Source organism: Thalia democratica, chromosome 4 (genome assembly GCF_965202585.1).
Source record: "Thalia democratica chromosome 4, ktThaDemo2.hap1.1, whole genome shotgun sequence".
NCBI lineage: Eukaryota > Metazoa > Chordata > Thaliacea > Salpida > Salpidae > Thalia > Thalia democratica.
Window position 1 is genome coordinate 47,187,571 of NC_139168.1, and position 23,076 is coordinate 47,210,646.

General features: G+C 27.7%; 1 protein-coding gene across 1 annotated transcript; it reads left to right on the forward strand.

Annotated features, from left to right (window-relative positions):
- The first annotated feature begins 1,477 nt into the window (after positions 1 to 1,477).
- On the forward strand, positions 1,478 to 2,050 carry LOC145833403 (plasminogen-like). Its single transcript, XM_082940582.1, has one exon. It carries the CDS (start codon positions 1,478 to 1,480, stop codon positions 2,048 to 2,050), a length of 573 nt encoding a protein of 190 aa, XP_082796708.1.
- Positions 2,051 to 23,076: the final 21,026 nt, after the last annotated feature.

Consider the following 23,076-nt stretch of genomic DNA (forward strand, 5'->3'; position numbering starts at 1 on the left):
GCCTATTACTCTTATCATCCAATGACGAAAACCATTTTAACAGCTCACCGGTATTTTTTCATTGGATCGAACCGGTGGCGGCTCTTACATCATTGATAATGCTTACTAAAATAACTTTGGATATTTTACCAATGTCTGTCTTACTTGTATTAATTAATCTACATTTTATAGTTGCTGGAAAGTTATCTTTATGATCTTTTATAGTAATATACGATTTAGAACTAGTTAACTTACGGATACGTTTACCAGATATATTATTTTTTATTAATAGTTCTTGAGCACAAAAGTTTATTCGGTCGACGGAGTTTTTATCACTATAAATTTTTTGTAATCCTTTGTAATGGAATTGTTTAATAACTTGTAATAATTTTTAGGTCCGATTTTATATAAATTGTTTGTTTTGTCTGCAAAAACTATTAATTTGTTTGATTTTTTTATAGAATTAATTTAATTGCGTAGATTTCTTTGAAAATTGTTTAATTTGTGTTTAAAGCTAATGCTATTAACTAATTCAAACAATTCCGATTAAAAAGGCAACAATTTAGGGCACACCGGAGCACATTTATTGGTAGTGAATGGTAATCTACCAACTACGTTAAGTTTACTACTATTTAGGCAATCATTGCTTCTTATATTGTTGTTATTAGGTAGTTCATTGGCTAAATGTTTTTCAAAATAAAATGCTCGCCATCTCATTTTTTGGATGAGAGCATTTGTATAATGAAACAATCTCACCTTATAGGCGTGTTGGCTGGCTATTGGGATGTTCTTGAGCGAGCCTTCGAATTTAATGAGTTCTAAAATTTTGCCTTTTGAATCGGAATTGTTTGAATATTAATAAAATTAAATTAATAAATTCAATAAAACTTAACGACGGTGAAGGCAATAAAAGTCACAGAAGCATATGTTGGTAGAATAAAGGAAGATTACTGTATAATTTGTTTTTATTTATATTCCAGTGAAGTTACTTCACTAGGATCTTTTGTTAGCAAACAATTAAAACTATATTTTGAACAGTTAAAATTTTAGTAGCATTTATTAAGTAAAAAATAAGCTTTTATACATATAAAACTTTAAATTAAGTTAATAGACATCTTTTTAAACATTTTTACAACATTTGAAAAAGTATAATGTACCTTAAATAAGTTTATAATAGATATATTCTATTTAGATTAGCTGTGTAAACACTTAGAATTAGTTTTGATTGCTTCTACATTGTTTTCTTTAGTTAGAGAATGAATAGTTTTTCCTAGTATTTTAATGACGTCATTAAAAATATAAATTGAGCAATTTTACAAAATTTTGCTGCTAAAATAAACTGCTGCAACTAGGACACCCATAAAAAGACCTACCGATATATTTGCTGGTTTAAAATTTAGCAAACCAATGAGCACAATTTCTAATTATGACGTAATCCAATACTTGCTATATAAATTAAAAAAAAAAGAAATAATGATTATAAAACTTTTTTAACGAGATGATCATTAGGAGGTTGGTTACAGTTTTTGTTCTGCTCGGCTTTGCTTCAAGTCAAGTCCACAGGGACGTCGGAGAGGCCCGGTACGAGGACTTTCCTCATCAAGTCAACTTAATCATAACGTACCGCAATGAGCTTATCGGGAAGGGCACCGGGACGCTGATAAGCGACGAGTGGGTGCTGACCTGCGCCCACAACCTCCAGAGGCAAAAGGGCCGCGGCAAACCGGTGTCGATCGAGGTCAGAATCCCCTCAAAGGGGTTCACGGCAGAGGCAAGCAATTGGTTTGCGCACGAGACCTACAACCTGGACCTGGAAATGTCGAACACTGGCATCGGCTACGACCACGATATTGGTCTGGTGAAGTTGAGAGCGCCGTTGATGGACGGGGAAAAGCGAGCAAATGTCAAGCCTGCACTGCTTCCTCAGCCGAATGAAGAAATAGAGGATCTAAGTATCGTGAGGTTTGCAGGATATGGTTTGAACGACCGCGAGGACGAAGAGAGCGAAGAGAGCGAAGGGTGGGAAGAGTACGAAGAGTACGAAGAGAGCGAAGAGAGCGAAGAGAGCTAAGAGTGCGAAGAGTGGGAAGAGAGCGAAGAAAGTGAAGAGAGCGAAGAGAGCGAAGAGTGGGAAGAGAGCGTCCTCCTTCAGGGAACGTCCGTTAAGCTGCCTGGGTATTTGAGCTATCATTTGGTTTATGAGCTGGATGAATACAACGATGCGGACCACACGGTAGCGAACGCAGAGGAAATTTATAACAAGTTCAAAAACGCCAGTAATGAGGAGAAGCAAAGGTTGAACAAAATGTATGAAAACTTCAATTCTTCTTACATCTACACCGGGGTCGCGAAACCGAGAGATACCGGATCGTACTCGGGAATTGGCGATTCTGGTTGCGGGCTTTTTAAAATCGGGGATAACACGGTTTACGGCGTCCTGTCGGCTTCCATCTACGAAGGCAACCACTCGCAACAGTTCACCAGGCCGATAATGTGGGTGAAAGTGTCCGACCACATCTTGTGGATAAACAATAAGATCGAAATGTACTCAGACAAAAACTTTGGTGGGCAGCAGGCAGAAAAAGAATGGTTTAACAAATGGGATCAGGACTGGAGTAGCTGCACTGTGCGTTTTTTGTAAAAGAATAATGAAACATTTTTTATGTAGTGCATATGTTTTACACAATAAGCAACAATAATAAAGATAAGAATAAAAACTAAACTTTGTGATTTGTTGTTTTCAACTCTTGCTTAAATGATTATTCTGTTGGTTAATTAATTAACTTTAATTTTTAGTTTTGATGACATTTAACCTAAAAAAATTTAAAAATAGTTACACGTAAATAAACTTGTAATAAATCAGTGGTCGGCAAACTGCGGCCCGCGAGCTACTTTATAGCCAAAAGAATACTTTTTTAAAAACTTAAAAATAAACGGTTTTGCAATAAAAACTTACAATAAGGTTCTTAATTTAATAAATACTCTTTAAAGGTGCTATTTTACTGCTTATTTTGTTATACTTTTTATTTAAAATAGCATTTTTCTAATAATTACTACATTTGTTTTTAAATAACTGCGGCCCTCAACAACTTTTTTCTAAAAAGTGCGGCCCGCGAGCAATTTTCTCTAAGAAAATTGGCCCGCGAGTTACAAAAGGCTGCTGACCACTGTAATAAATTGATATTAATTACTTATGAATCAAAAACTTTAGTTTAAAATTAGACTAGCTATAATTTGAAATTCTAGAAAAAAAATTTTAAAACTATTTACGGAATGGAAATAATTCATTAGTATTTAACGATTTAACAAAAATTTTATACAAAGTCAAACCGAGTGTATCTTATACAAATATCATAAAGCAGTTCTTTAATGTGCTATAATAATATCTGTATTAAAATCCGAAAAAACTTGTGTACTTGATGTAATTTTCAACTAAAAACAATACTTTTTTAAAACAATAAAATGAATAGTTGGTGGTAAAAATTTGAAAATAGGCTACTAGTTAATTCGTATTACTGATGTATGTATTTCAAAATACTACTTTACTGTGTTTTGCACTTATTATGCCATGTTTATTCAAATTTTATTTCAAAAACAAATATAAATATCAATTTTTAATACTTTTTAAAAAACAAAAGTTATGTAAAAACTTTAACTGAATACAAGTAAAATGAAAAAAAAAAAGGTTAGATAAATCCAAACTTATAAGATTCAATAAAATGTTAAATAAGAAAAAAAAAAGTTTTAAAAAAATAATTTTTTAGCTAGTCAGTTTCGCTGACAGTGAGATGAATCCAAAACGCTAGCTTAAATTTATTTTAGTCATGTTTCACTTTGTATAACCTTTCAACTGTTTATTTTTAGAAAGAATTTTTAGTATGTTTAGTTTTCATATTTGTAAAATCTTTAAAATTAGTTATATTTTTGTTAAAAATCTAGTTTGAATCATTATTATTTAACTTTTTTTATTACAAAATATGTCTAATAAAGTAATAAAGAATAATCAAGCTTTATATGTATAGAATAACACTCAAATCTGTCCAGGACACAGTCAACGTTCGTTTGTATTTATTTCACAGCATTAACTAGATAAAATAATCGAATGATTTTTTGGAAAAACTATACAAGTTTTTGTTGCACTGCACATTCAAGTTCAAAACGTTTTCATGAGTTTTACTCTCTTTTTCAATTAATTTAAAACATATTTTTGCAAGTAAGTTAAAACTAAGGAAAAAATATTTTAAGAGGTGATATTTAAAAAACTTTTTATACTTGGATTTTAAACAGGTAGAAAATTTTTAGTAGAAGATAAAGGTGTTTTTGTATCTAAATTTTTAAATTAAATGAAATTTAAACCAAAAAGTTTTCAATATAAAACTTGAAACAAAAACTTTTTTAGTTAGTAACTATTTTATAAAAGTTTTTAGTCTTGAATAAATACTATTATCGGTGAAATAAAGATAGAAAACTTTTCATTCAAAATTCGAAAAAAAAGAAATAGTACTGTGCACTTTGTATTAAATGTTTTATAAATTTTAGGCTGTAATGCATTGCATCCTTCTTAAAAGGGCAGTTTTATGAACATTAAAATAAAACTGAAAGAACAATCAACAAACAACATACATCATTAAATACAAGTCATAGTAAATTATAAATAAAAAGGTTGGTTTGTTGATATAATCATTCATTGATTACTGATTCTAAACCAGCGGTGTTTAATCTTACTGTTAATTTGTCAACAAGTTTTGAGATTGATTTTGAGCAGTTGATTTTGGAACTCAATCTGTATTTATTCCTGACCTTCAACTCTGTTTTTGGTCAGCTTTTTTTGGTCACACAGTTTGGAGTTTGAAGTAAAATAACATTTTTAATTGCTTTTATTTGCTTAATTGTAAATTGACTACGGTTTATATTAATTTAAGTTGTTGTTGTATTGCTATTTTTTATATTTGATTAGTAGCCAATTTTCTTAGGGTTATTAAAACTTGTACTGATTTTTTAGCTGCTTTACTGAACAAATCTGATATGATTGCTTGTTTTGATTATATTTAAGTGTTTACAAGTATTTTACATTCTAATTTAGATTTAAAACATGGACCCTAATTATAAGGCCACCCTCTAGCCTAGATTTAGCTAAGCTACCTAGCAGAATCCTTCACCGCGGTTTAACATTAGCAATAAAATAACCACCAGTGCTGGGAGTAATCCCAAAGAGTCTCAGAGCTGTAAAAGATTATATAATATTAGAAAACAAAAAATACTCTTACATTTACACAACATTTTTTATAATAAACTTTTAGCTAAAGAATGTAATAACATTTAAGAATTGCGGTACAATCACCAGTTCCATGTAGTATCTCTTTTATTGAAAAACATTGTGTTGAGTATTATAATTAGCTTTGAGCAATCATATTTTAAAATATTGTGCTTACATATAAGTATTTTATACATCTTACATAACATAAAACAGTTGAAAAAAATAATTTCAGCAGGCTTATGACATAAACTTTTTAACAAAAACACAATTAAAACGTCTTTAAAATCATTGTAAACAAAAAAATCAAGTAGTTTACTTAGTATAGGAAAAAAAATTATAGGATTCATATAAAATAGACATAAAGATTGCAAGGGACATAGTTTTAAAACATTTTGTAGTTCTGAATTAAAATATTAAGCTTAAATTTCGGCATAACAGGTCAAATCGAAGGAGTAACAGCTCAAACTTTTACTTAGATCAATAAGGTTGGGAACAGTTACTGTAATAATAGTTATCTACTAATGTGAAGTTTGAATATTCGATATATATGGTATATGTCAAAAACATGTAAGCTTACACAAGGTTGGTAAGTATTTTACTTTATTATAAATTTTAAGAAACTTTGTCCTGTTATTCTTATAACCTTGATGAAAAACAAGCAACAAGTTTAAACTTATTATTTTTAATACTTAAATAATTAGAGAGCTTCAAAAAACGCGTTTTTAGTACTTTTAAACCTTATCAATACGAAGACAGTTCTACAAGGTTGTTAGGTACTTTATTTAAATTAAACAGGAAACTTTATGTAAATTTTTATCAAAAAACACAAGTTATTTATCACTTTCTTTTTTATACGACTTTATGGTTTTACCACGGGTTAGTCATGTTTTTTATGTAACTTTTTTAATAAAAAGTATTATTTTATACGTCATTTTTCTATTTCACCTTGCTCTAAAAATTGTTTTGGTGTTTTTTTTCATTTATACAAAGCTAACCTTAAAGCTCACCAAGCTGAGTATAAAATGATTGGAAAAGAAAGATCTTAAAGTGTTAAACTCGATAACCGAAAAGTTCCTTCGTACACCAAATCCTTATACCAAACTTTTTGAGCGCTTTTTTTTTAATCGTGTAATAAACAATAAAGTAACAAATATTCTTCAAAACAGAGAAGAATTATTTGCAATCGCAAAAAAATAATATTTTTTTTCTTAAGCAAAAACAAACGAAAGTTTAACTTTTAAGAAATTATTCACCAGTTATAATTAAAATTGAGAAAAAAGAAAAGAAAAAGGGATATAAAAACCCGTTTCAGGATGATTCTATTTAATAAATATCACAAAGCTAGTTATTAAACTTTTGTTTAAAAAAATTTATTTCGTATTAGATTGAGCACTTTTTTGACAATCAATAATTTATTTCAAAGATACGCACAAGTCAAATTTTTATAACAAAATATATTTCGTGCTTAACTCTTCAATTGTTTACTAAGTAATAAAATTAAAGTTTCAAATTCAGCTTATGTAGCCAAAAGGTAATCAATGTAGAAGTAATAATAATGAGCAAAAGATAATTAATAATGCATAAGTAGTTTTAATAACAATGAAACTAAAAATAAATAAAACATACGTAACAACTTATTAAACTATTTATGAAAATAAGGAACAGTATAATCAAAATATTTATGTTATCACAACTTAGATTTTCTAAATAAAATACAAATAGTCTTTAATTTAATTAAATCAAAAATGATACAACAACTTTTAGTAATTTTAAATCTTTTAAATTATAGTTAATTGCAGGGTTACTAACTACGTGTTATGCAATAGCAGACTTTTTAGAAGCATTTACTACTCTTTTATATTTATTTTTTTATTACTCATTTTACAAAACTCATCAATACTTTTTGGAATATGTTCTTTTATCTTTTTACCAAATTCCTTGAAGTCATACCGACATAACTATCTTCACAGAAGCAGTTAAACTAGTAAACTACCATATTTTTTTTATATTCTGATATCTGATATTTGCCCCCTGCTCTAATCAATAGTCTACATAATAAAATAACTCTCGGTTTTGCCAATATTGACCTTTACTTATCAATTGATTGATATTTTTCTCTATAACTCTTGAGTTTTTATCGACGTAAGGTAACAATAAAATAATTGAACATTTCTCCGGTCATGCTGGATTTATTTTGTTTAAACTTTTAAGGTGTAAATTAATAATTTCGTTTACAAGTTCTTGGGGATAGCCATTTTTATTTAGTATCGATTTTATCTGGTTTATTTCATCTGCAAATTTTGAAGAAATTTTATGTGCACGAAGTGTTAATAACATGACAAAGTTTCATAAAGTTTATAATAAAATAAAGAACTAACAAACCTTGTATAAGCTTACATGTTTTTGATAAGGTCTAAAAGTACTTAAAACGCGTTTTTTAAAGCTCTCTAATTATTCAAGTATTAAAAATAATGAGTTTAAACTTGTTGCTTTTTTTCATCAAGTTTAAAAGAATAACATGACAAAGTTTTATAAAGTTTATAATAAAGTAAATAACTTACCAACCTTGTATAAGCTTACGTTTTTTTGACATATATCGTATATATTGAGTATTTATATATCGTTCAAACTTCACCTTAATTAGTTTTTTTTTTGTTTTATTGATTGTCTATTTATTAGTTATCTTTGTCCTGGACAAGACGTTAAAAGGCATTCTGTGGTTGGAGACTCGATAACCGGAAGGTTCTTCGTGCAACAGGTCCTCGGACTAAAAATTTTGAGCACCTTTTCTTGTCGTTTAACAAACAATATTAGTTTTTTAACTTTATCATATGCAAATTTTGTGTAATAATTTGTGTTTATTAAACAACTTTTTTATAACTTCTGTATTGTATTATTATAAGATATGACCATACTAACTCGATCACCAGACCAAAAGCCTTTGGTAGTCCAAGAGTGATCAAATCTCGTCTCGTTAATCTTCTTTTTAATAAATTTTCACTTAAGTTTATATGGTTTCCGAAATTTTGTACTACTTGACTCACTTTTTTTTGTTTAATTTATGACTTAAAATAGTATAGTAACTTTTCACTAAGGTATGCACTTTGAACACAGCGCAGAAGTGCATACCTAGGAAATTTTGACCTTAAATTACTTACATTAAGCCTATAACAGACATTTAAAAACCACTAAAGTTTACAGATTACTATGAAAGCAAGTCCCAAAAAACAAAAACTTTCATCAATAAACCTTTAGAACTGCATTTTTGATCAATCGATATGTCTGCCATCCTTTAATTGAAGTTTTTTATTTTCTGACATTTTTGAACCAGTGACTCACAACAGTTTTTTGTATTACTATTTTACCTGCTGACTAAAGACGACAGGTCAATAAAAGCTTTTAAAAAAGCTTTATCTTCCCGGCTCAATTATGAACAGTTATTGGTGGTGGATAAGTTGTGTGCAAGCTCTTCGTTTAATACCATCAATCGCCATCTGTAGTATCTTGTTGAAAAACTAGTTCCTCTGAGATTGTTTGAAAATGATACTACTACATAAGTAAAAAATATTATTTCTAATGCTTTTAATCATCAATTTAGACAGGATCGGATCACAAAGTTTTGAAATAAGAATGAGTTACCTTAACTGCTTGTTTTTGCTACTGAAGAATAGAAGAGAGATCTAGCAGAAATTTGTTAAAGTAATTCAATGGTTTTTTTTTAATTTTAGGCTGCAGTCATTCTTTTTTTATGAAACTTCCAAAACAATAGTTAACGGGACACACTTAGTTCAAACTCGCGCACAATTCCAAACCGAATCAATTCCCACCCGATCAACTCTCGCCCTAATCAATTCCTACCCAATTAATTTTGCACATCACTTTTACACTTTTGCACGAAAAGTCATTTTTACACAGTGTCAAACTGCATACTTGTCACTTTTCCAGGAATCATCACTTTTTTATGACTACACTTTTTCCAAAAGCGCTATATTTGAATGACGTCGTTTTTTTACAGGTGCTTTTATGTGCAAGTCGTCATTTTTTACAAGTATCAGTTTTGTACGGTTTACTTTTATGAAATTAAGATAAAACTAAGTTGACGAAGTTTATCAAAACTAAAATAATGTTTAATTAAATCTAACCTTTCTAAAATTATTTTGTATTAATGCAAAACAATACTTAAATAGAAATTTTTGAAATAAAATCAAAATAAAACTAAAGTTAACTAAAAGCTAATAGAAAATTACTTTAAGAAGAAAAAGATAAATAAATATACAAATATATTGAACCTTAACAGATAAAAAAACGCACTATTTAAGAAACAAATTATTTAACTTTATTTTATTTTTTAATATACAAGTTATTATAAAACTATTTATACTGTTTTTTTCAGACTAACTTATTTCCAATTTGATATTCATTACATTTATACTACCAGGCCCGAATATCTACACTGAGTTGTACGCTATTAAAGCAACATATTTTTTGAAAGAGAGTCTGATAACATTAAAACTTTTCAAGACGATTTAACTGCAGACATAAAAGTATTACAACTTTTTCTTTTCATTTAAAATAAAACTACAAAGTTTATTTATATATATATATAAGTTTATTATAGTTTATACCATACTTTAAACTTAAAATTATTATCAACTTTTATGATTACAACTTGTTAGAATTTAAAAAAAAATAGTTTTATTTATTTTAAACATTTTAATTCTATCATCAATCTTTTTCTTGTACTAAATATAAATAATTTCAAAGTTACACCGACTAACTTGTTAAAGAAAAAACTAAAAGGCACACTAGAACACAAATCAGTACATACATTTCACTCAAATTTTATTTTTTTTTGTCAAAACAATGTTTCAATCGTTTTAAATAAATCAAACAAGATCCTCAATTAAATAATAAAATCTTTTTCAAACAGATTCATATTTGAATAAGATTTATTTTATTCAACTGATGATCTCGTTGAGTTTATTTCAAACGATTAAAACATTGTCATGACAATGAAATTTTAGAATTTGAATTGATTATTGACCTTATCATTAAGTCGGGAACTTTTATTGTGATCTTTAAAGTAAAAAGTACGCATAAATCTTGCAACAAATAACTTCTACATTGTAAGGAAGATTGAGCTTGTAAAATATAAATTTATTATAATAAAATGTATAAATTTGTTGACCACGAATCTTGCTAGAAATTGTGTAATAAAACAAAAATTCACTTAGATTGTATTGCTTATAACTGAACTTACAAATGATATGGGGCAAACAGTTATAACTTAAATAAAACTTATTTATATATCTGGATTTGCACTGAGTGTCTTTGTATATTGTTTTAAGATAAAGTCGACATTAACATTATTTAATTTTTAAATTAAATATTTAAACATTATTTAAATTAAATATTTAATTAAATTAACATTATTGTCCGAAACCTGATTTGTATATTTATGCATTTTTGTATTTTATTTTTTATTTTTGTTTTTAAAGTAGGTCAAAGTCATCTTTAAACTGATTTTTGATGAAAAAATTAACAAAATAATTTAGTAAATACTTTAAGATTTTTTTCGTACTTTTAACTTAAAAATAAAATTCAATTAGCAATAAACAATTTTTCAAGTCAAATTTTAGGTTAAGTTTGTTTTAATTTAAATAGTTTTTTACTAAATATATTAACATTTTGTACAATTTGAATTAAAATATAGTTTTATATTTGTTTGACTTTTATTTAGATTGGTAAAATTTGAATTCAACTTGATTAAATTTTCTTTGAATAAAGTTTTATTTTAGATTCACAAAGTTAAACTGTACGAAAGTGACGACTTCTTCAAAAGTGGATATTCGTGCAAAAGTGATACTTCGTATAAAAATTAAATCCGTACAAAAATGCCGTGCAATAGTGAAGATCCTTGCAAAAATGATGATTAACTTGGGTGGGAATTAATCGGGTGAGGATTGTTTGAGAAGGGGAATAGGTTTGGATAGGATTTAATCAGGTGTGAATCGATTTACATCGGATTAACGGAAAGATTACTTGGATGTAAAAGCAATAGTGACATAAGTGTTGCAAACAGTGTTGACAAACAAGGTGTCGAGCTGTGCAGCAGTTATTGAACTCATTCGAGAAACTAAGACATGTTTCAAGAGGGTGCACGACTATTCAAATTCGTACAATTCAAATTCTTGAAAAAAATTCAAACGGCCACAAATTAAAAAGTAATGTATATTTGTCAAAAAAAAAAATACATATGTAGGTCATATTAGTATCTACAAGTCATTTTTTTTCTTTTCGACAAAAATTAAACATTGTCGCTATCCACAAAAGCTTCTACTTATACACTATTGTTGGCCTGGTTTAAAACGCAACGTGCGCTCTAACTTGTAAAGTAGAAGTCCCCAAGATAACGCTTAAATTATAGTTGACATAAGTAAACTAATATGAACTACTTACTATTTACTAAATGTTTAATAAATCAGTTACTTATACTAATTTGAGTTGAGCTCAAACTCACTTGCTTGACCTTCAGAAAACGTTTATCGTTGCAGAGGGGAGAGTGAGTATTTTCTGATGTTTTTCTACCTTTAAAAAAAAAAAAAAAAATTTAAACTGAGTTCGAATTTGTGATCATGATTATATTTACAATGAATTTGCGAAACGAAAAGATGATAAAAAACTGCACAACATTACACTAATAAACCAAATTATCCATTCTTTTAAGAAACGACAATCTCGAATAAAAGAAGCTAATAACTAAATATTTAAACCAAACTCAAAAAAACATTCTAAAATCGAAATCACTTCAACAAGATTGAAACCATTAAAACTTAAGTGCAGCGAAAAGCTGCACTGAGTTCAGACCGCTTCAATGCAGTAGAAACTAAAAGAACTGAACCGTAAATTACTCGAGACAGTTGAATATATACTCGCTTGAGAAAAAAGAAGAAAGTAAAAAAGAGACAATTACCACTAAAATGGCACATTTCCTCCTCTTACCCTCGTACTTTAAGAATTTATTCTTGGTTTTCCGAAAAAGAAACATTAATTTTTATTCATTAACACTTGTAAGAATGCTTAAAACTCCCTATATAGAAAAATTAACGAAAAAACGACCGCCGACTTTTATCTCCTTAGTTTAAAAAGCATTAATTTAAAATACACAAAATTAATAAAAGTATGATACAGTTTTCAAAATGACATACAAATGTAGACAGTCTAAAAAATTTCTTCGCTGCTGGAACTCGCTCCGCCCTTGTACATCTCCACGTCGTTTGACCGGTTTATGCTGATACGTCTCCTCGCCTCACCCAGCGGTCTCTTGGCGCTACGGAACCGTCTCCTTGCCTCACCCAGCGGTCTTTTGGCGCTACGGAACCGTCTCTTTGCCTCACCCAGCGGTCTCTTGGCGCTACGGAATCCGTCTCCTTGCCTCACCCAGCGGTCTCTTGGCGCCACGGAATCCGTCTCCTTGCCTCACCCAGCGGTCTCTTGGCGCTACGGAACCGTCTCCTTGCCTCACCCAGCGGTCTCTTGGCGCTACGGAACCGTCTCCTTGCCTCACCCAGCGGTCTCTTGGCGCTACGGAACCGTCTCCTTGCCTCACCCAGCGGTCTCTTGGCGCTACGGAACCGTCTCCTTGCCTCACCCAGCGGTCTCTTGGCGCCACGGAATCCGTCTCCTTGCCTCACCCAGCGGTCTCTTGGCGCTACGGAACTGTCTCCTTGCCTCACCCAGCGGTCTCTTGGCGCCACGGAATCCGTCTCCTTGCCTCACCCAGCGGTCTCTTGGCGCTACGGAATCCTCTGATCCGGCTCTCCATACATCTCCTCTTTCATCTCCTCGTTCCTCACCTCGTACATAAGTCTCCTCTACCGCTCCTCGCTGATTCGTTTCTCGAGCCGTTCGTGCGAAAGTGCAATTAGAATGTACGTCACTACTTGATATCAATTTTAAAAACAAGTTAAAACATTAAAAGTTAAAAAAATTCAATTTACAAACTTATATGCTACTAGTTAGCAACAACATTACATTAATCCATTAGTCTATTTATATTTTAACTTTAAAGTTTCTTAAGTTTCAAAGTAATTGAGATACATTTTTGGCTCCAATCAATATACAGTAATTCTCTACAAGCTTTAAAATAAAAAATATTTCACATTTTACACGAACTAGTTGACAAAACAAGCATTCACATGCGTCTCAAAAGTTTAAACTTATTTTCGTAAAAATATAGCCAGTGAACTTGTACTGATTTTGAAAACTTTAATATTCTAAAAATTTTAAACAAAATTGTTTTTTATTTTCAGATTTTAAATACCGGGTAAGACATTAAATAGCTCGAATGACCTTGTTAAAAATTATTTTTTGTAAGTACGGCTAGCTTTAAAACAACAAAAAACATGCCAATAAAGTTTGTTACAAGCAATTAACAAGGTCATTGTAAAAAAAAAAAAACTTTAAATATTATAGTTTAAAGTTTGAACATGACATTGTTGCTAAATATAAAACTAAATTAAGTTTAATAAATTTAAGAAATTTCACTTCAATAACCGATTATGCACTCGAAAACAAGTTTTAGTAACCTCATACAAATATTTTTACAAGGACGAACGAAAAACAACAATGTTTTTACATGCAGTTTAAAAAGTTGAAATTATAGTTCAAATTAAAACGATTGTTTGAAAACAAAACAATTAAACTTTACAGTTGCTAACTTTTATAGACGTTTGAAACTCTTTTTGTTATAAGAAAGTTTTATTATTAGAAGCCTTTAATTTCATTTTAATTTTTAATAAAATGTTTAAAACGATTGAACGATATTTAATTAATTTGACAAAACGCGGAACAACTTGAAAACAAGACTAACTTTTGTTTAAACTTGCTCGTACAAGTTTAAAACTCATTTTGAAAAACGCTTCAACAATGAATTGCAATAATATCTACACAACAAATACATTTTAGTTCTAACACATGTCGATTAGCCTTTCCCCAAACCACTTTAACATAAAATTAAACACACTAATTACCATTAGAAAAAAACAACTCAAATCTATCACAAACTCGAACTACTTAGTTGTTTTTCCAACTAGAAATTTTAAACTCATTTTTATAAATTTTACAGACCTGATGAATAGGTTAAATAAATGCCATAAAGTTTATCGAATTTATACTATTATTAAATTAGGTTTATTCCACTCTGTCCCCATGTCACCATCTAAAAAACGTAGAAAATTTAATGAAGGTATCTGTGTTCAATTCCAGCTATAAATAACTGGACGTCCGGGTCATCATGTCGCTAACCGGGTCTACTTATACACTTATATTGGCCTGATTTAATACGCAACGTGCGCTCTAACTTGTAAAGTAGAAGTCCCCAAGATAACGCTTAAATTATAGTTGACTTAAGTAAACTAATATGAACTACTTACTGTTTACTAAATGTTTAATAAATCAGTTACTTATACTAATTTAAACTGAGTTCGAATTTGTGATCATGATTATATTTACAATGAATTTGCGAAACGAAAAGATGATAAAAAACTGCACAACATTACACTAATAAACCAAATTATCCATTCTTTTAAGAAACGACAATATCGAATAAAAGAAGCTAATAACTAAATATTTAAACCAAACTCAAAAAAACATTCTAAAATCGAAATCGCTTGAGAAAAAAGAAGAAAGTAAAAAAGAGACAATTACCACTAAAGTGGCACAACATAATTTTAAATATGGTTTAAATAAAGTAAAAAACGTTATTATTTTTAGTAATTAAAATTTTTTTTTTTATATTTAAGATTTTGAAAAAAGAAAAAATCGGCTTGTAGATAATAGTAAGATCTACATATATAATTTTTATTTTTTTTCAAGTTCAAATCATTTATTGAGATATAATAGTCTTTTAAATATTTTTTCTATAATTTGAATTGTTGGAATTTGAGTTGTCCGAATTTGAATTGTCATGTTACCGTTTCAAGACAATCTACAAGTAATCGAGGATAAAGATCAAAATCTCAAAAATTATAAAATTTTTAGAACTAAATTAATGTTAAAACACATTCAGTAATTTATTTTACTTTGGTTTTTTATAAAAAATCAACAAGTATTTATGATTATTGTGTTTTTTTTTTAATCTAAATAACTGTTTAAAATGTCTTTTATTAGAAATTTAATAACAAGTTTTAAAAATTTTTGTAAACACAAAACTAAAAGTAAAGTGAAAATATATAAAATAAAACTTTTAAACCCCTCTAAGAGATATAAAACTTTAATAGTAACAAAAGGTCAGGTAAAGTTAGCATTTAGTTAAAAAGAGTTAAAAAACTGAGTAATTCATATGTATTAATAAGCTTGAAATGCTCAGCATTGCCTACCCCTGTCTTGAAAATTAAATTGATATAACAATTCAACTTGTTATGTCTTATTAGCTAAATACCAGGGGCGTTTTTTGACTGATTTCCTGTTTCCTGTAAACCCCTGAAAAAAGAAAAGAAAAAAGATTCTTAGAATATCACTAAAAACGTTGTTTATTAACTTTGTTCTAGTTATTTGATAAACTTTGAACAATGAATGTTGAATTTATAACACTGAAAGATTATAAGTTGCAGTAACAAAAAATGCTCGTTTTTACCCAGCTAAAATAGATTTTAAACAAAATTTTAATTGTGACGTCGTAATAGATAAAATTTTTAAAGTAGCATTTTTTCCTGGAAAACTTTTTACCAAGGGCGTGTCTAGACTTTTTTCAAAGGGGGTTTGCAGTTTTTTTTGTTCTTAATTTGCCGCTTAAGTATGTATTTCTTAGGTATGCACTGCCAGTTAAGTACGCAATATTTAACCGAATAACTCTGTGTTTAAATTATTTTTTCTGCTTAAAATTAATAAAAAATCATATAAGTAGTAATATAAAATATTATATTGTTTATTGATTATACTGTAATAGATTTAGATAAATTAAAACTAAAAGAACCAAAAAAAAGTTATCAACTTACAAATTGTATATCAAAATTCAAATCCGTTATTTAAAACAAATATATTACATACAGTTTATTTAATTAACGAAAGTAACGAACATTGTATTATGACTAATATAGGTAATTAAAGACCAAAACTTGCAGGTAGTCTTAGTATATTATAATCATTGGTTTAAACTTTGAAAAAAAAAACTTAATAAATCTTTTGTATAATAAGAAACTCAACTAAAAAACCTTAAGAAGTTTTCGAAAATAAAATTGCAAGTCAGTTAAATAAAACAATTAAGAACATTGTTTTTACGAGCATTATCATTAGTTTTCATATTGTGTTTGGAACAGAATTTGGAACAGCTGGAATAAAATTTTCTGAGGTAAATTGAAATTTTTGAACTTTAAACAATCTAAAAATAATAGGAAAACAGAGTGTAAAATATTGATAATAAATATTTTTTTTTTAGTTTTTATTAAAATATAAACCTAAGTTCTTTGCTGTTTTTATATACAATGTAAAAAAAATTCTTACGTTATGGAGCTAACATGTGTAATGTAAACTTTTTACTTAGATACAAAAAACTATTTAAAATTAGTAATAAACTTGTCTTAATATCAGAAAAATATGCTCAATGATATGCAAACAAATTACCTAATTAAATAGTTCCAGTCAAAATAGTCAAGCTAATAGTTATAAGAACGAGAGAAAAAAAAAAATTTAATTAATATTAACAAACTAAGCCGAGTTCTAAATTTGTTACTACTTAAATATGTATTTTTTTAAAATGCACCATTAAGTAACAAAAGTTCTTAAAAAGATTTCAATATTAAAACTTACTTTAACTTGTAAAATAAACTCAATTAAAATATTAGAAATTAAAGCCTTTACATTTTTTAGATAGACTGAGTTAATTAACAAACACAAAGTAATATTCTGAAGTATATATGTACAAATTTATGTAGAAATATTAACCTAATGCTTCTCAAAATATTTACTATTTATATTTTAACTTTAATTTACGGTTTTTAGAATTAGTAAAATGGTTAATCACTTCATCTTTAAATGATAAAAATTCTTGTGTAATTTTTTTATTACAAGAAACAAAAGTTAAACTATTTAATAAGAAAGAACAGTTTTGATTCAAGAGAAACTTAATCAACCACAACATCCTTGAAATTTTGATTCGAAGAAGTTTTCAACTTACTATTCTTTGTTTAAAATAGAATTAAAGACAGCTACACAGGAGGACGAGCAACGACAAGGAAAACAATCGGGTCTAAAGTTTGGACATTATTTAAAAATTCTTGAAAAATGATACCAAACTAACTTCACACTCGTAACAGAAGTTTATTGATAAAGAAATTAAAGCAGAAATAAAGGGCTTTTTTTGCTACAGAAAATTTGAATGCAGAAACTGTAGAGGATGAAGTCTTAAACTGGTGGAACTTAAACTAGACAAAATACCCACATCTAGCCAGTTTTGCAAGGAAATATCTTGCTGCAATATCGTCTTATGTGTATTCTGAAACATCATTTTCTGAAGCTGGGAATTTATACGAGCAAAAGCACAATCGATTGCTTCCAAAGACCGGCGACTTTTTTTTATTTCTCCACCACAACTTGAAAAAACAAGAATAGTCTTTTGTAGAATAACAGAGACATCGTTTTCTATTGTAGTTGATTGTGTATTTTTAAACAGTTACTTAAGTTAATCTCTATGTCTTTTTTATAATTGTAAAAGTGTAATTCTAAATGGAATTTTAAAACTTTTTATTACAAGTGTAGTTCCTATTCTTTTTAAGCCTTTACTAAAGTTGGTAAATTGTTTACGTTATTTTTCAATTTATTACGGCTCAATGTTTTTTCAAATACATTTTGTTTTATAATTATTAACACTTCTAAAGTTTGTATTCTAATTTGTTTATGGTAACAATAAAAACTAACTCTTAAGTTAAACGTAAAAAGTTTAAACCTTTTTTGTGATTTGTTTTCTGCTTCAAGCATTTATTAAAGTCTATAATTTTATTATTATGCATAATAAAACTACAACTTAATTATTAGTGTTACTTGCATGGACATAATAATATTGAAACTAAGTTTTGTGTATGTAGCTTAATTTTTTTCCAACAAGACATTCCTTTTTTGTTTGCTTATAATAAGAAAAAATACTTATTTATTAACACGTTAAAGTATTGTTCAGACTTTTTTACGAAATAAATGATAATATAATACGTAATTATTATTTATAAACTACATTACATAACAAGCAGATTAAATCTATCGGTTTCCAATTATTAAAACATTTGGATTCGGAACGGATTCGGCTGAAATCTAATTGAAAATAAAATCGGATTTGGACTCGGCCGAATCCTAAATTGATATTAAGACTCGGATTCGGTCAAAATTTTGAACTCGGTAGATCACTAGTAGAAACGTGAGCCATATTTAATTGCTAGGTAGTTTTTAAAACTATTTCCTACTTTTTTTAGCCTTGTTTACGGCTTATTGCTCGACTTAAAAAAAAATTCAACAACGTAAAAAAAAAGAAAATAGAAAAATGCTACATAAAAGCGTTAAAAACTTATTATTTTGTTTTTTTATTTTTTATTTAAAAATATGATGTACATAGGGCAAAATGAAGTTACATTTTTTATATGAATTTAAAAGTTTTAAAAAATTAAGATTGCAAAAACAATATCTCACGATTAATAGTAGAAACGTCTTTTCTTTTTTTCTTGATATCTTTTTTTGAAAGTTTTTATCCACAAGTTTCCAAAAACACAAAAACTTTAGATTATTTAGCGATCATTAAATAAAAATATTTAAAACATCTGCATATAATCTTTAATTTAGATACCCGACTGCCCCTTTCTGAAACAATAATTTATTAATAGTTTTACTTATTGTATAATATACATGTAGTTTAAGTCATGGTGGTTTTATGTATGGCGCTGTAACTTAATTATTGGTCAGAACTTTAAAAGCTTAATAAAAAGTTTGATTTTTGTGCTTTGTTTTAATTTTTTTTTAATCTGAATTCAATCTAATTTTTAATTTTATCTAACTTTAATTTTGTTATAATATAGATTGAACAATTATAAACATTCAATAAATAAATTATACATTATACCAAGTTCCAGTGGCTTTTATTGCCTTTACTATTGTTAAAACTATTAGTTCAATAATTAGTGTTTTTGTTTAACGTTTTATTCACAATAGATTACATATCATTTTTTCTAAATTAAAGCGCACTGCTATTTTTTCCAAACATAAGGAGTCATTTATCTAACTTAGTAGAACAAATTAATTAGCTAGTTCATATATATTTTGTCGTAATTAAAAGATACATTTTTTTAAATGAATAGTATCCAACAGGGGTGTAGCTAGCTCAAAAAAGTTACGAATCTGAAAAAATTAAAACATCTGAAATGACGCGTGATAACGTTCTAGCGGGAACACAGCAATTTAAACTACTTCTAATGTTATTGAATTTAATCTGAAAATAGGCAGTTTTGTTAATACATCAAATAAGGAACGATTAAGTATGATTGATAACTGTATACAGGGCAATTTGTTTTGCTCCACACCCCCTATGACTTTTTATGTGTTTCCACTTGTAACTTGACCATTCATTAAAAATAAGTATAAGAAAATCACAGTTTAACTTAAAAACATTTGTAATGTTTTCAAAATCAAACATTCAATGTAGTCAATAGTAAGAACAAGTTATGCAAATTTTTGTTACATAAAATTGTATTATTTTGATATGATTTTAATTGTATGATTATATTTTCTACAGCTTCCATTAGAATAAATTTTGCAACGCGCTAATTGTTACAATTTGCATGTATTTAACTCGTTTAATTTTTAGGCACTAAAAATGTTAAAGAGTATATATATGTCAAAATTATCTCTCAGGAGTGTATAACTGAGTATAAATGAATACTAAAAGCTAAGAAAGCAGAGTATTTTCAAGCTGAAATAAAAGCAAGTTTTTTTTGCATATAAGTATACGCTTCTGCAGACTTGCAGAAACATACCAAGCTACGTCCCTGGTATCCAGTAAATATTTTAGAATTAGTTCTTTATTCATTTTCATGTAAGTAGTTTATCATATGATTTTTTATCTTATTTTTACTTTAGTTTAGACTTAATAATTATAAATATTATATAGTTTTACAACAGTCTGATTTAACATTAAGTGTTTTATCTATTATTAACCTATAAAAACCTACAGAAATTATTTTCATTTTTAATGGACACATGTATATACCTACTTTAGCTTCTATTTTTTCCTTACAGTATTTATTTTTTTACAGATCTCAGTTGAATTGTGTTGACTCGTTTAACACATAGAAACATATGTTAGTGTAATAAAAGAAGGATACTGTATAATTTGTTATTATTATAAGCTATAACATTAAATTATATAACTTAAAAACTTATAATAAAAACTATTTCTATTGTAAAACCTATTCTATAGGTTTAAATTTATACTGAAGAAAAAACACATGACGTTTACAAAAATTTAGAGGTGAGTTTTTATGAGCTTCTGCTCCTAGTTATACTTAGTTTTACTATATTTAATTTTTTATTCTATTTCAAGTTGTTTTTTTTTTAATTCTTATTTAGATTTCACTCACGTTATTTCAACTCTTCATAATAAGTAAATTTTAAAGAAACATTTGTCAATTAAAGTATAATAAACAATGAACTTCACCGCACGACTAATTTGTTAAAGTTATAATAAAAGTAGTAATTGATACATTTTGTATGTTATTTAAATTTAAGTAAAAGTTTCAAAGAAGACAAATAGGCGAGATTCAATTACCCTCGGACTTGTTTTCCAAGTAAACATGTCTGTTTAAGTATTAGTGACTTTTTTTGCTCTAGGACTAAGTCTTGGTTTATTAATTTGTTTATTAGTTTGTAAAACTTTATTAATGATGTGAAATCAGGAAGATCATTCGACGTAACATCCTTTTTCGGTTTGTTACATGACATAACTGTTTTATTAGCTAGGTTATATCTAAAAGCCATGTTTTTCTACTTAATATAAGAAAAGTATTTAACTTCTCCTAATGTTTGTTTAAATTTCATTATCTTAACAGGCCTATACAAGTTGTAGAACAATTTGTTAAAGTTATAAAGATGAAAATTAAAACTAACCAACTTAAAAACATTAATACGTTAGTTAGCGATGATACAAATTTTACGCCAGACTTACAATGTAGATTTTTAAAATAAGGTTTACTTTTTAAAATTTGCTTATGTTAAAATTATTATAATTACGTGAATTGCAATAAGATCCAACTTAAATATAGTTATAACTGCTCCTAAAAAAAAGAGTTCAAAATATTGTAAAGTAAGCGATTTAGAAAATTGTATATACTTAGCGAAAAACGTTTGTAAAAGTAGATGGAAAAAATAAATAAAAAATAAAATAATAATAAAAAAATCAAAACCATGTGTAGTTTAAGAAATACAAAAAAAAATTTGTTAAGAACAAACTAAAATCATATTAAGTTAATACTAAAAATAAAATTTATACTAAAATTATTTTTAAAGTAACACATTAGAATCATCATATTTTAATGTAAAAATAAAATAAAAACTTTATTATTTTAATATCTTTTTTACTTCAATAAGACCAGTTTGTTTTTACATGAAATCTAGATTAAAAAATAAAAATAAAATAAACAAGTTTTTAATGAACGGGTTAGAAACGATCGGGTTAAAAGTGATCGGATTAGGAATGACCGGGTTAGAAATGATCGAGTTAGAAGTTATCGGGTTAAAAACGATCGGTTTAGAAATGATTGGGTTAGAAGTTATCGGATAAGATATGATCAAGTTAGAAATGATCGTGTTAGAAGTTATCGGGTTAGAAATGATCGTGTTAGAACGGGTTATAAATGATTGGGTTAGAAATGATCGGGTTAGAAATGATTGTGGGTTAAAAATGATCGGCTTCCCTTTTTTTTATCTATTGTAAAAACTTCACTATATAGTTCAAATATAACTTTAAAAACGAAATTAAAAAGAAAATATGATTTTATTTACTTAACAAGTAGATTTACTTTGTTGATTAAGCTAGTGCTAGCTAGGGTGTCCAAAACAAATGAAAAATATTTTAAAATTATATCAATTGAAAACGTTTTATGGGATATTAATTTAGCTAAACTAAATTGTTTTTATACAAAGCAATGTTTTGCAATACTGAAAATGACTGTTAAACGCTTAAAAAAGAAAAAAAAATTGTTTTCAAAAGTTGTCTTACACTATAAAAATCGGGTAGCTGTCTAATTTGCACGAGGGGACAAAGTTGCACGATGATCCTTTGGCACGAAGAATAATTTTCACGAGGGTCCAAAATTGCACGAAGGGTCACTTTTGCACTAAGACACTTTTGCACGAGCAGACAATTTTGCACGGCTTAATTTTTTTTTTTGTATTAGTTTTATTTATTTTTTTTTTACTATCACTGTTTCCTAACCTTTACCCTCGGTCGGTAAGTTATTTTTATTATTTTTCTTTTAGACCATAATAGAATTTTGTGCTTTTCTTAAGATGTAACTTTTTTGCACTAATTTAAACAAACAGTCAAGTTTTACAAAAACTAGTGGTAAAAAAATAAATAATTAATTTTATCAAAAACTATTTATTTAATTCTGGCTTGTTACGTAGATTAAATTTACAAAAAGGTCTAATAATAAATTAAATGCAAGCAAAGATCAATAAAAATAGCTATACCTTTTTTAAGGTAAATTTAATAAATTGTTTGCTTGGTAAATTGTTTTCAAATAAAAATAAATGTTTGGTTCAAAAGTGCTACAACTAAAATTACATAAAAATTAATCTTGATTATG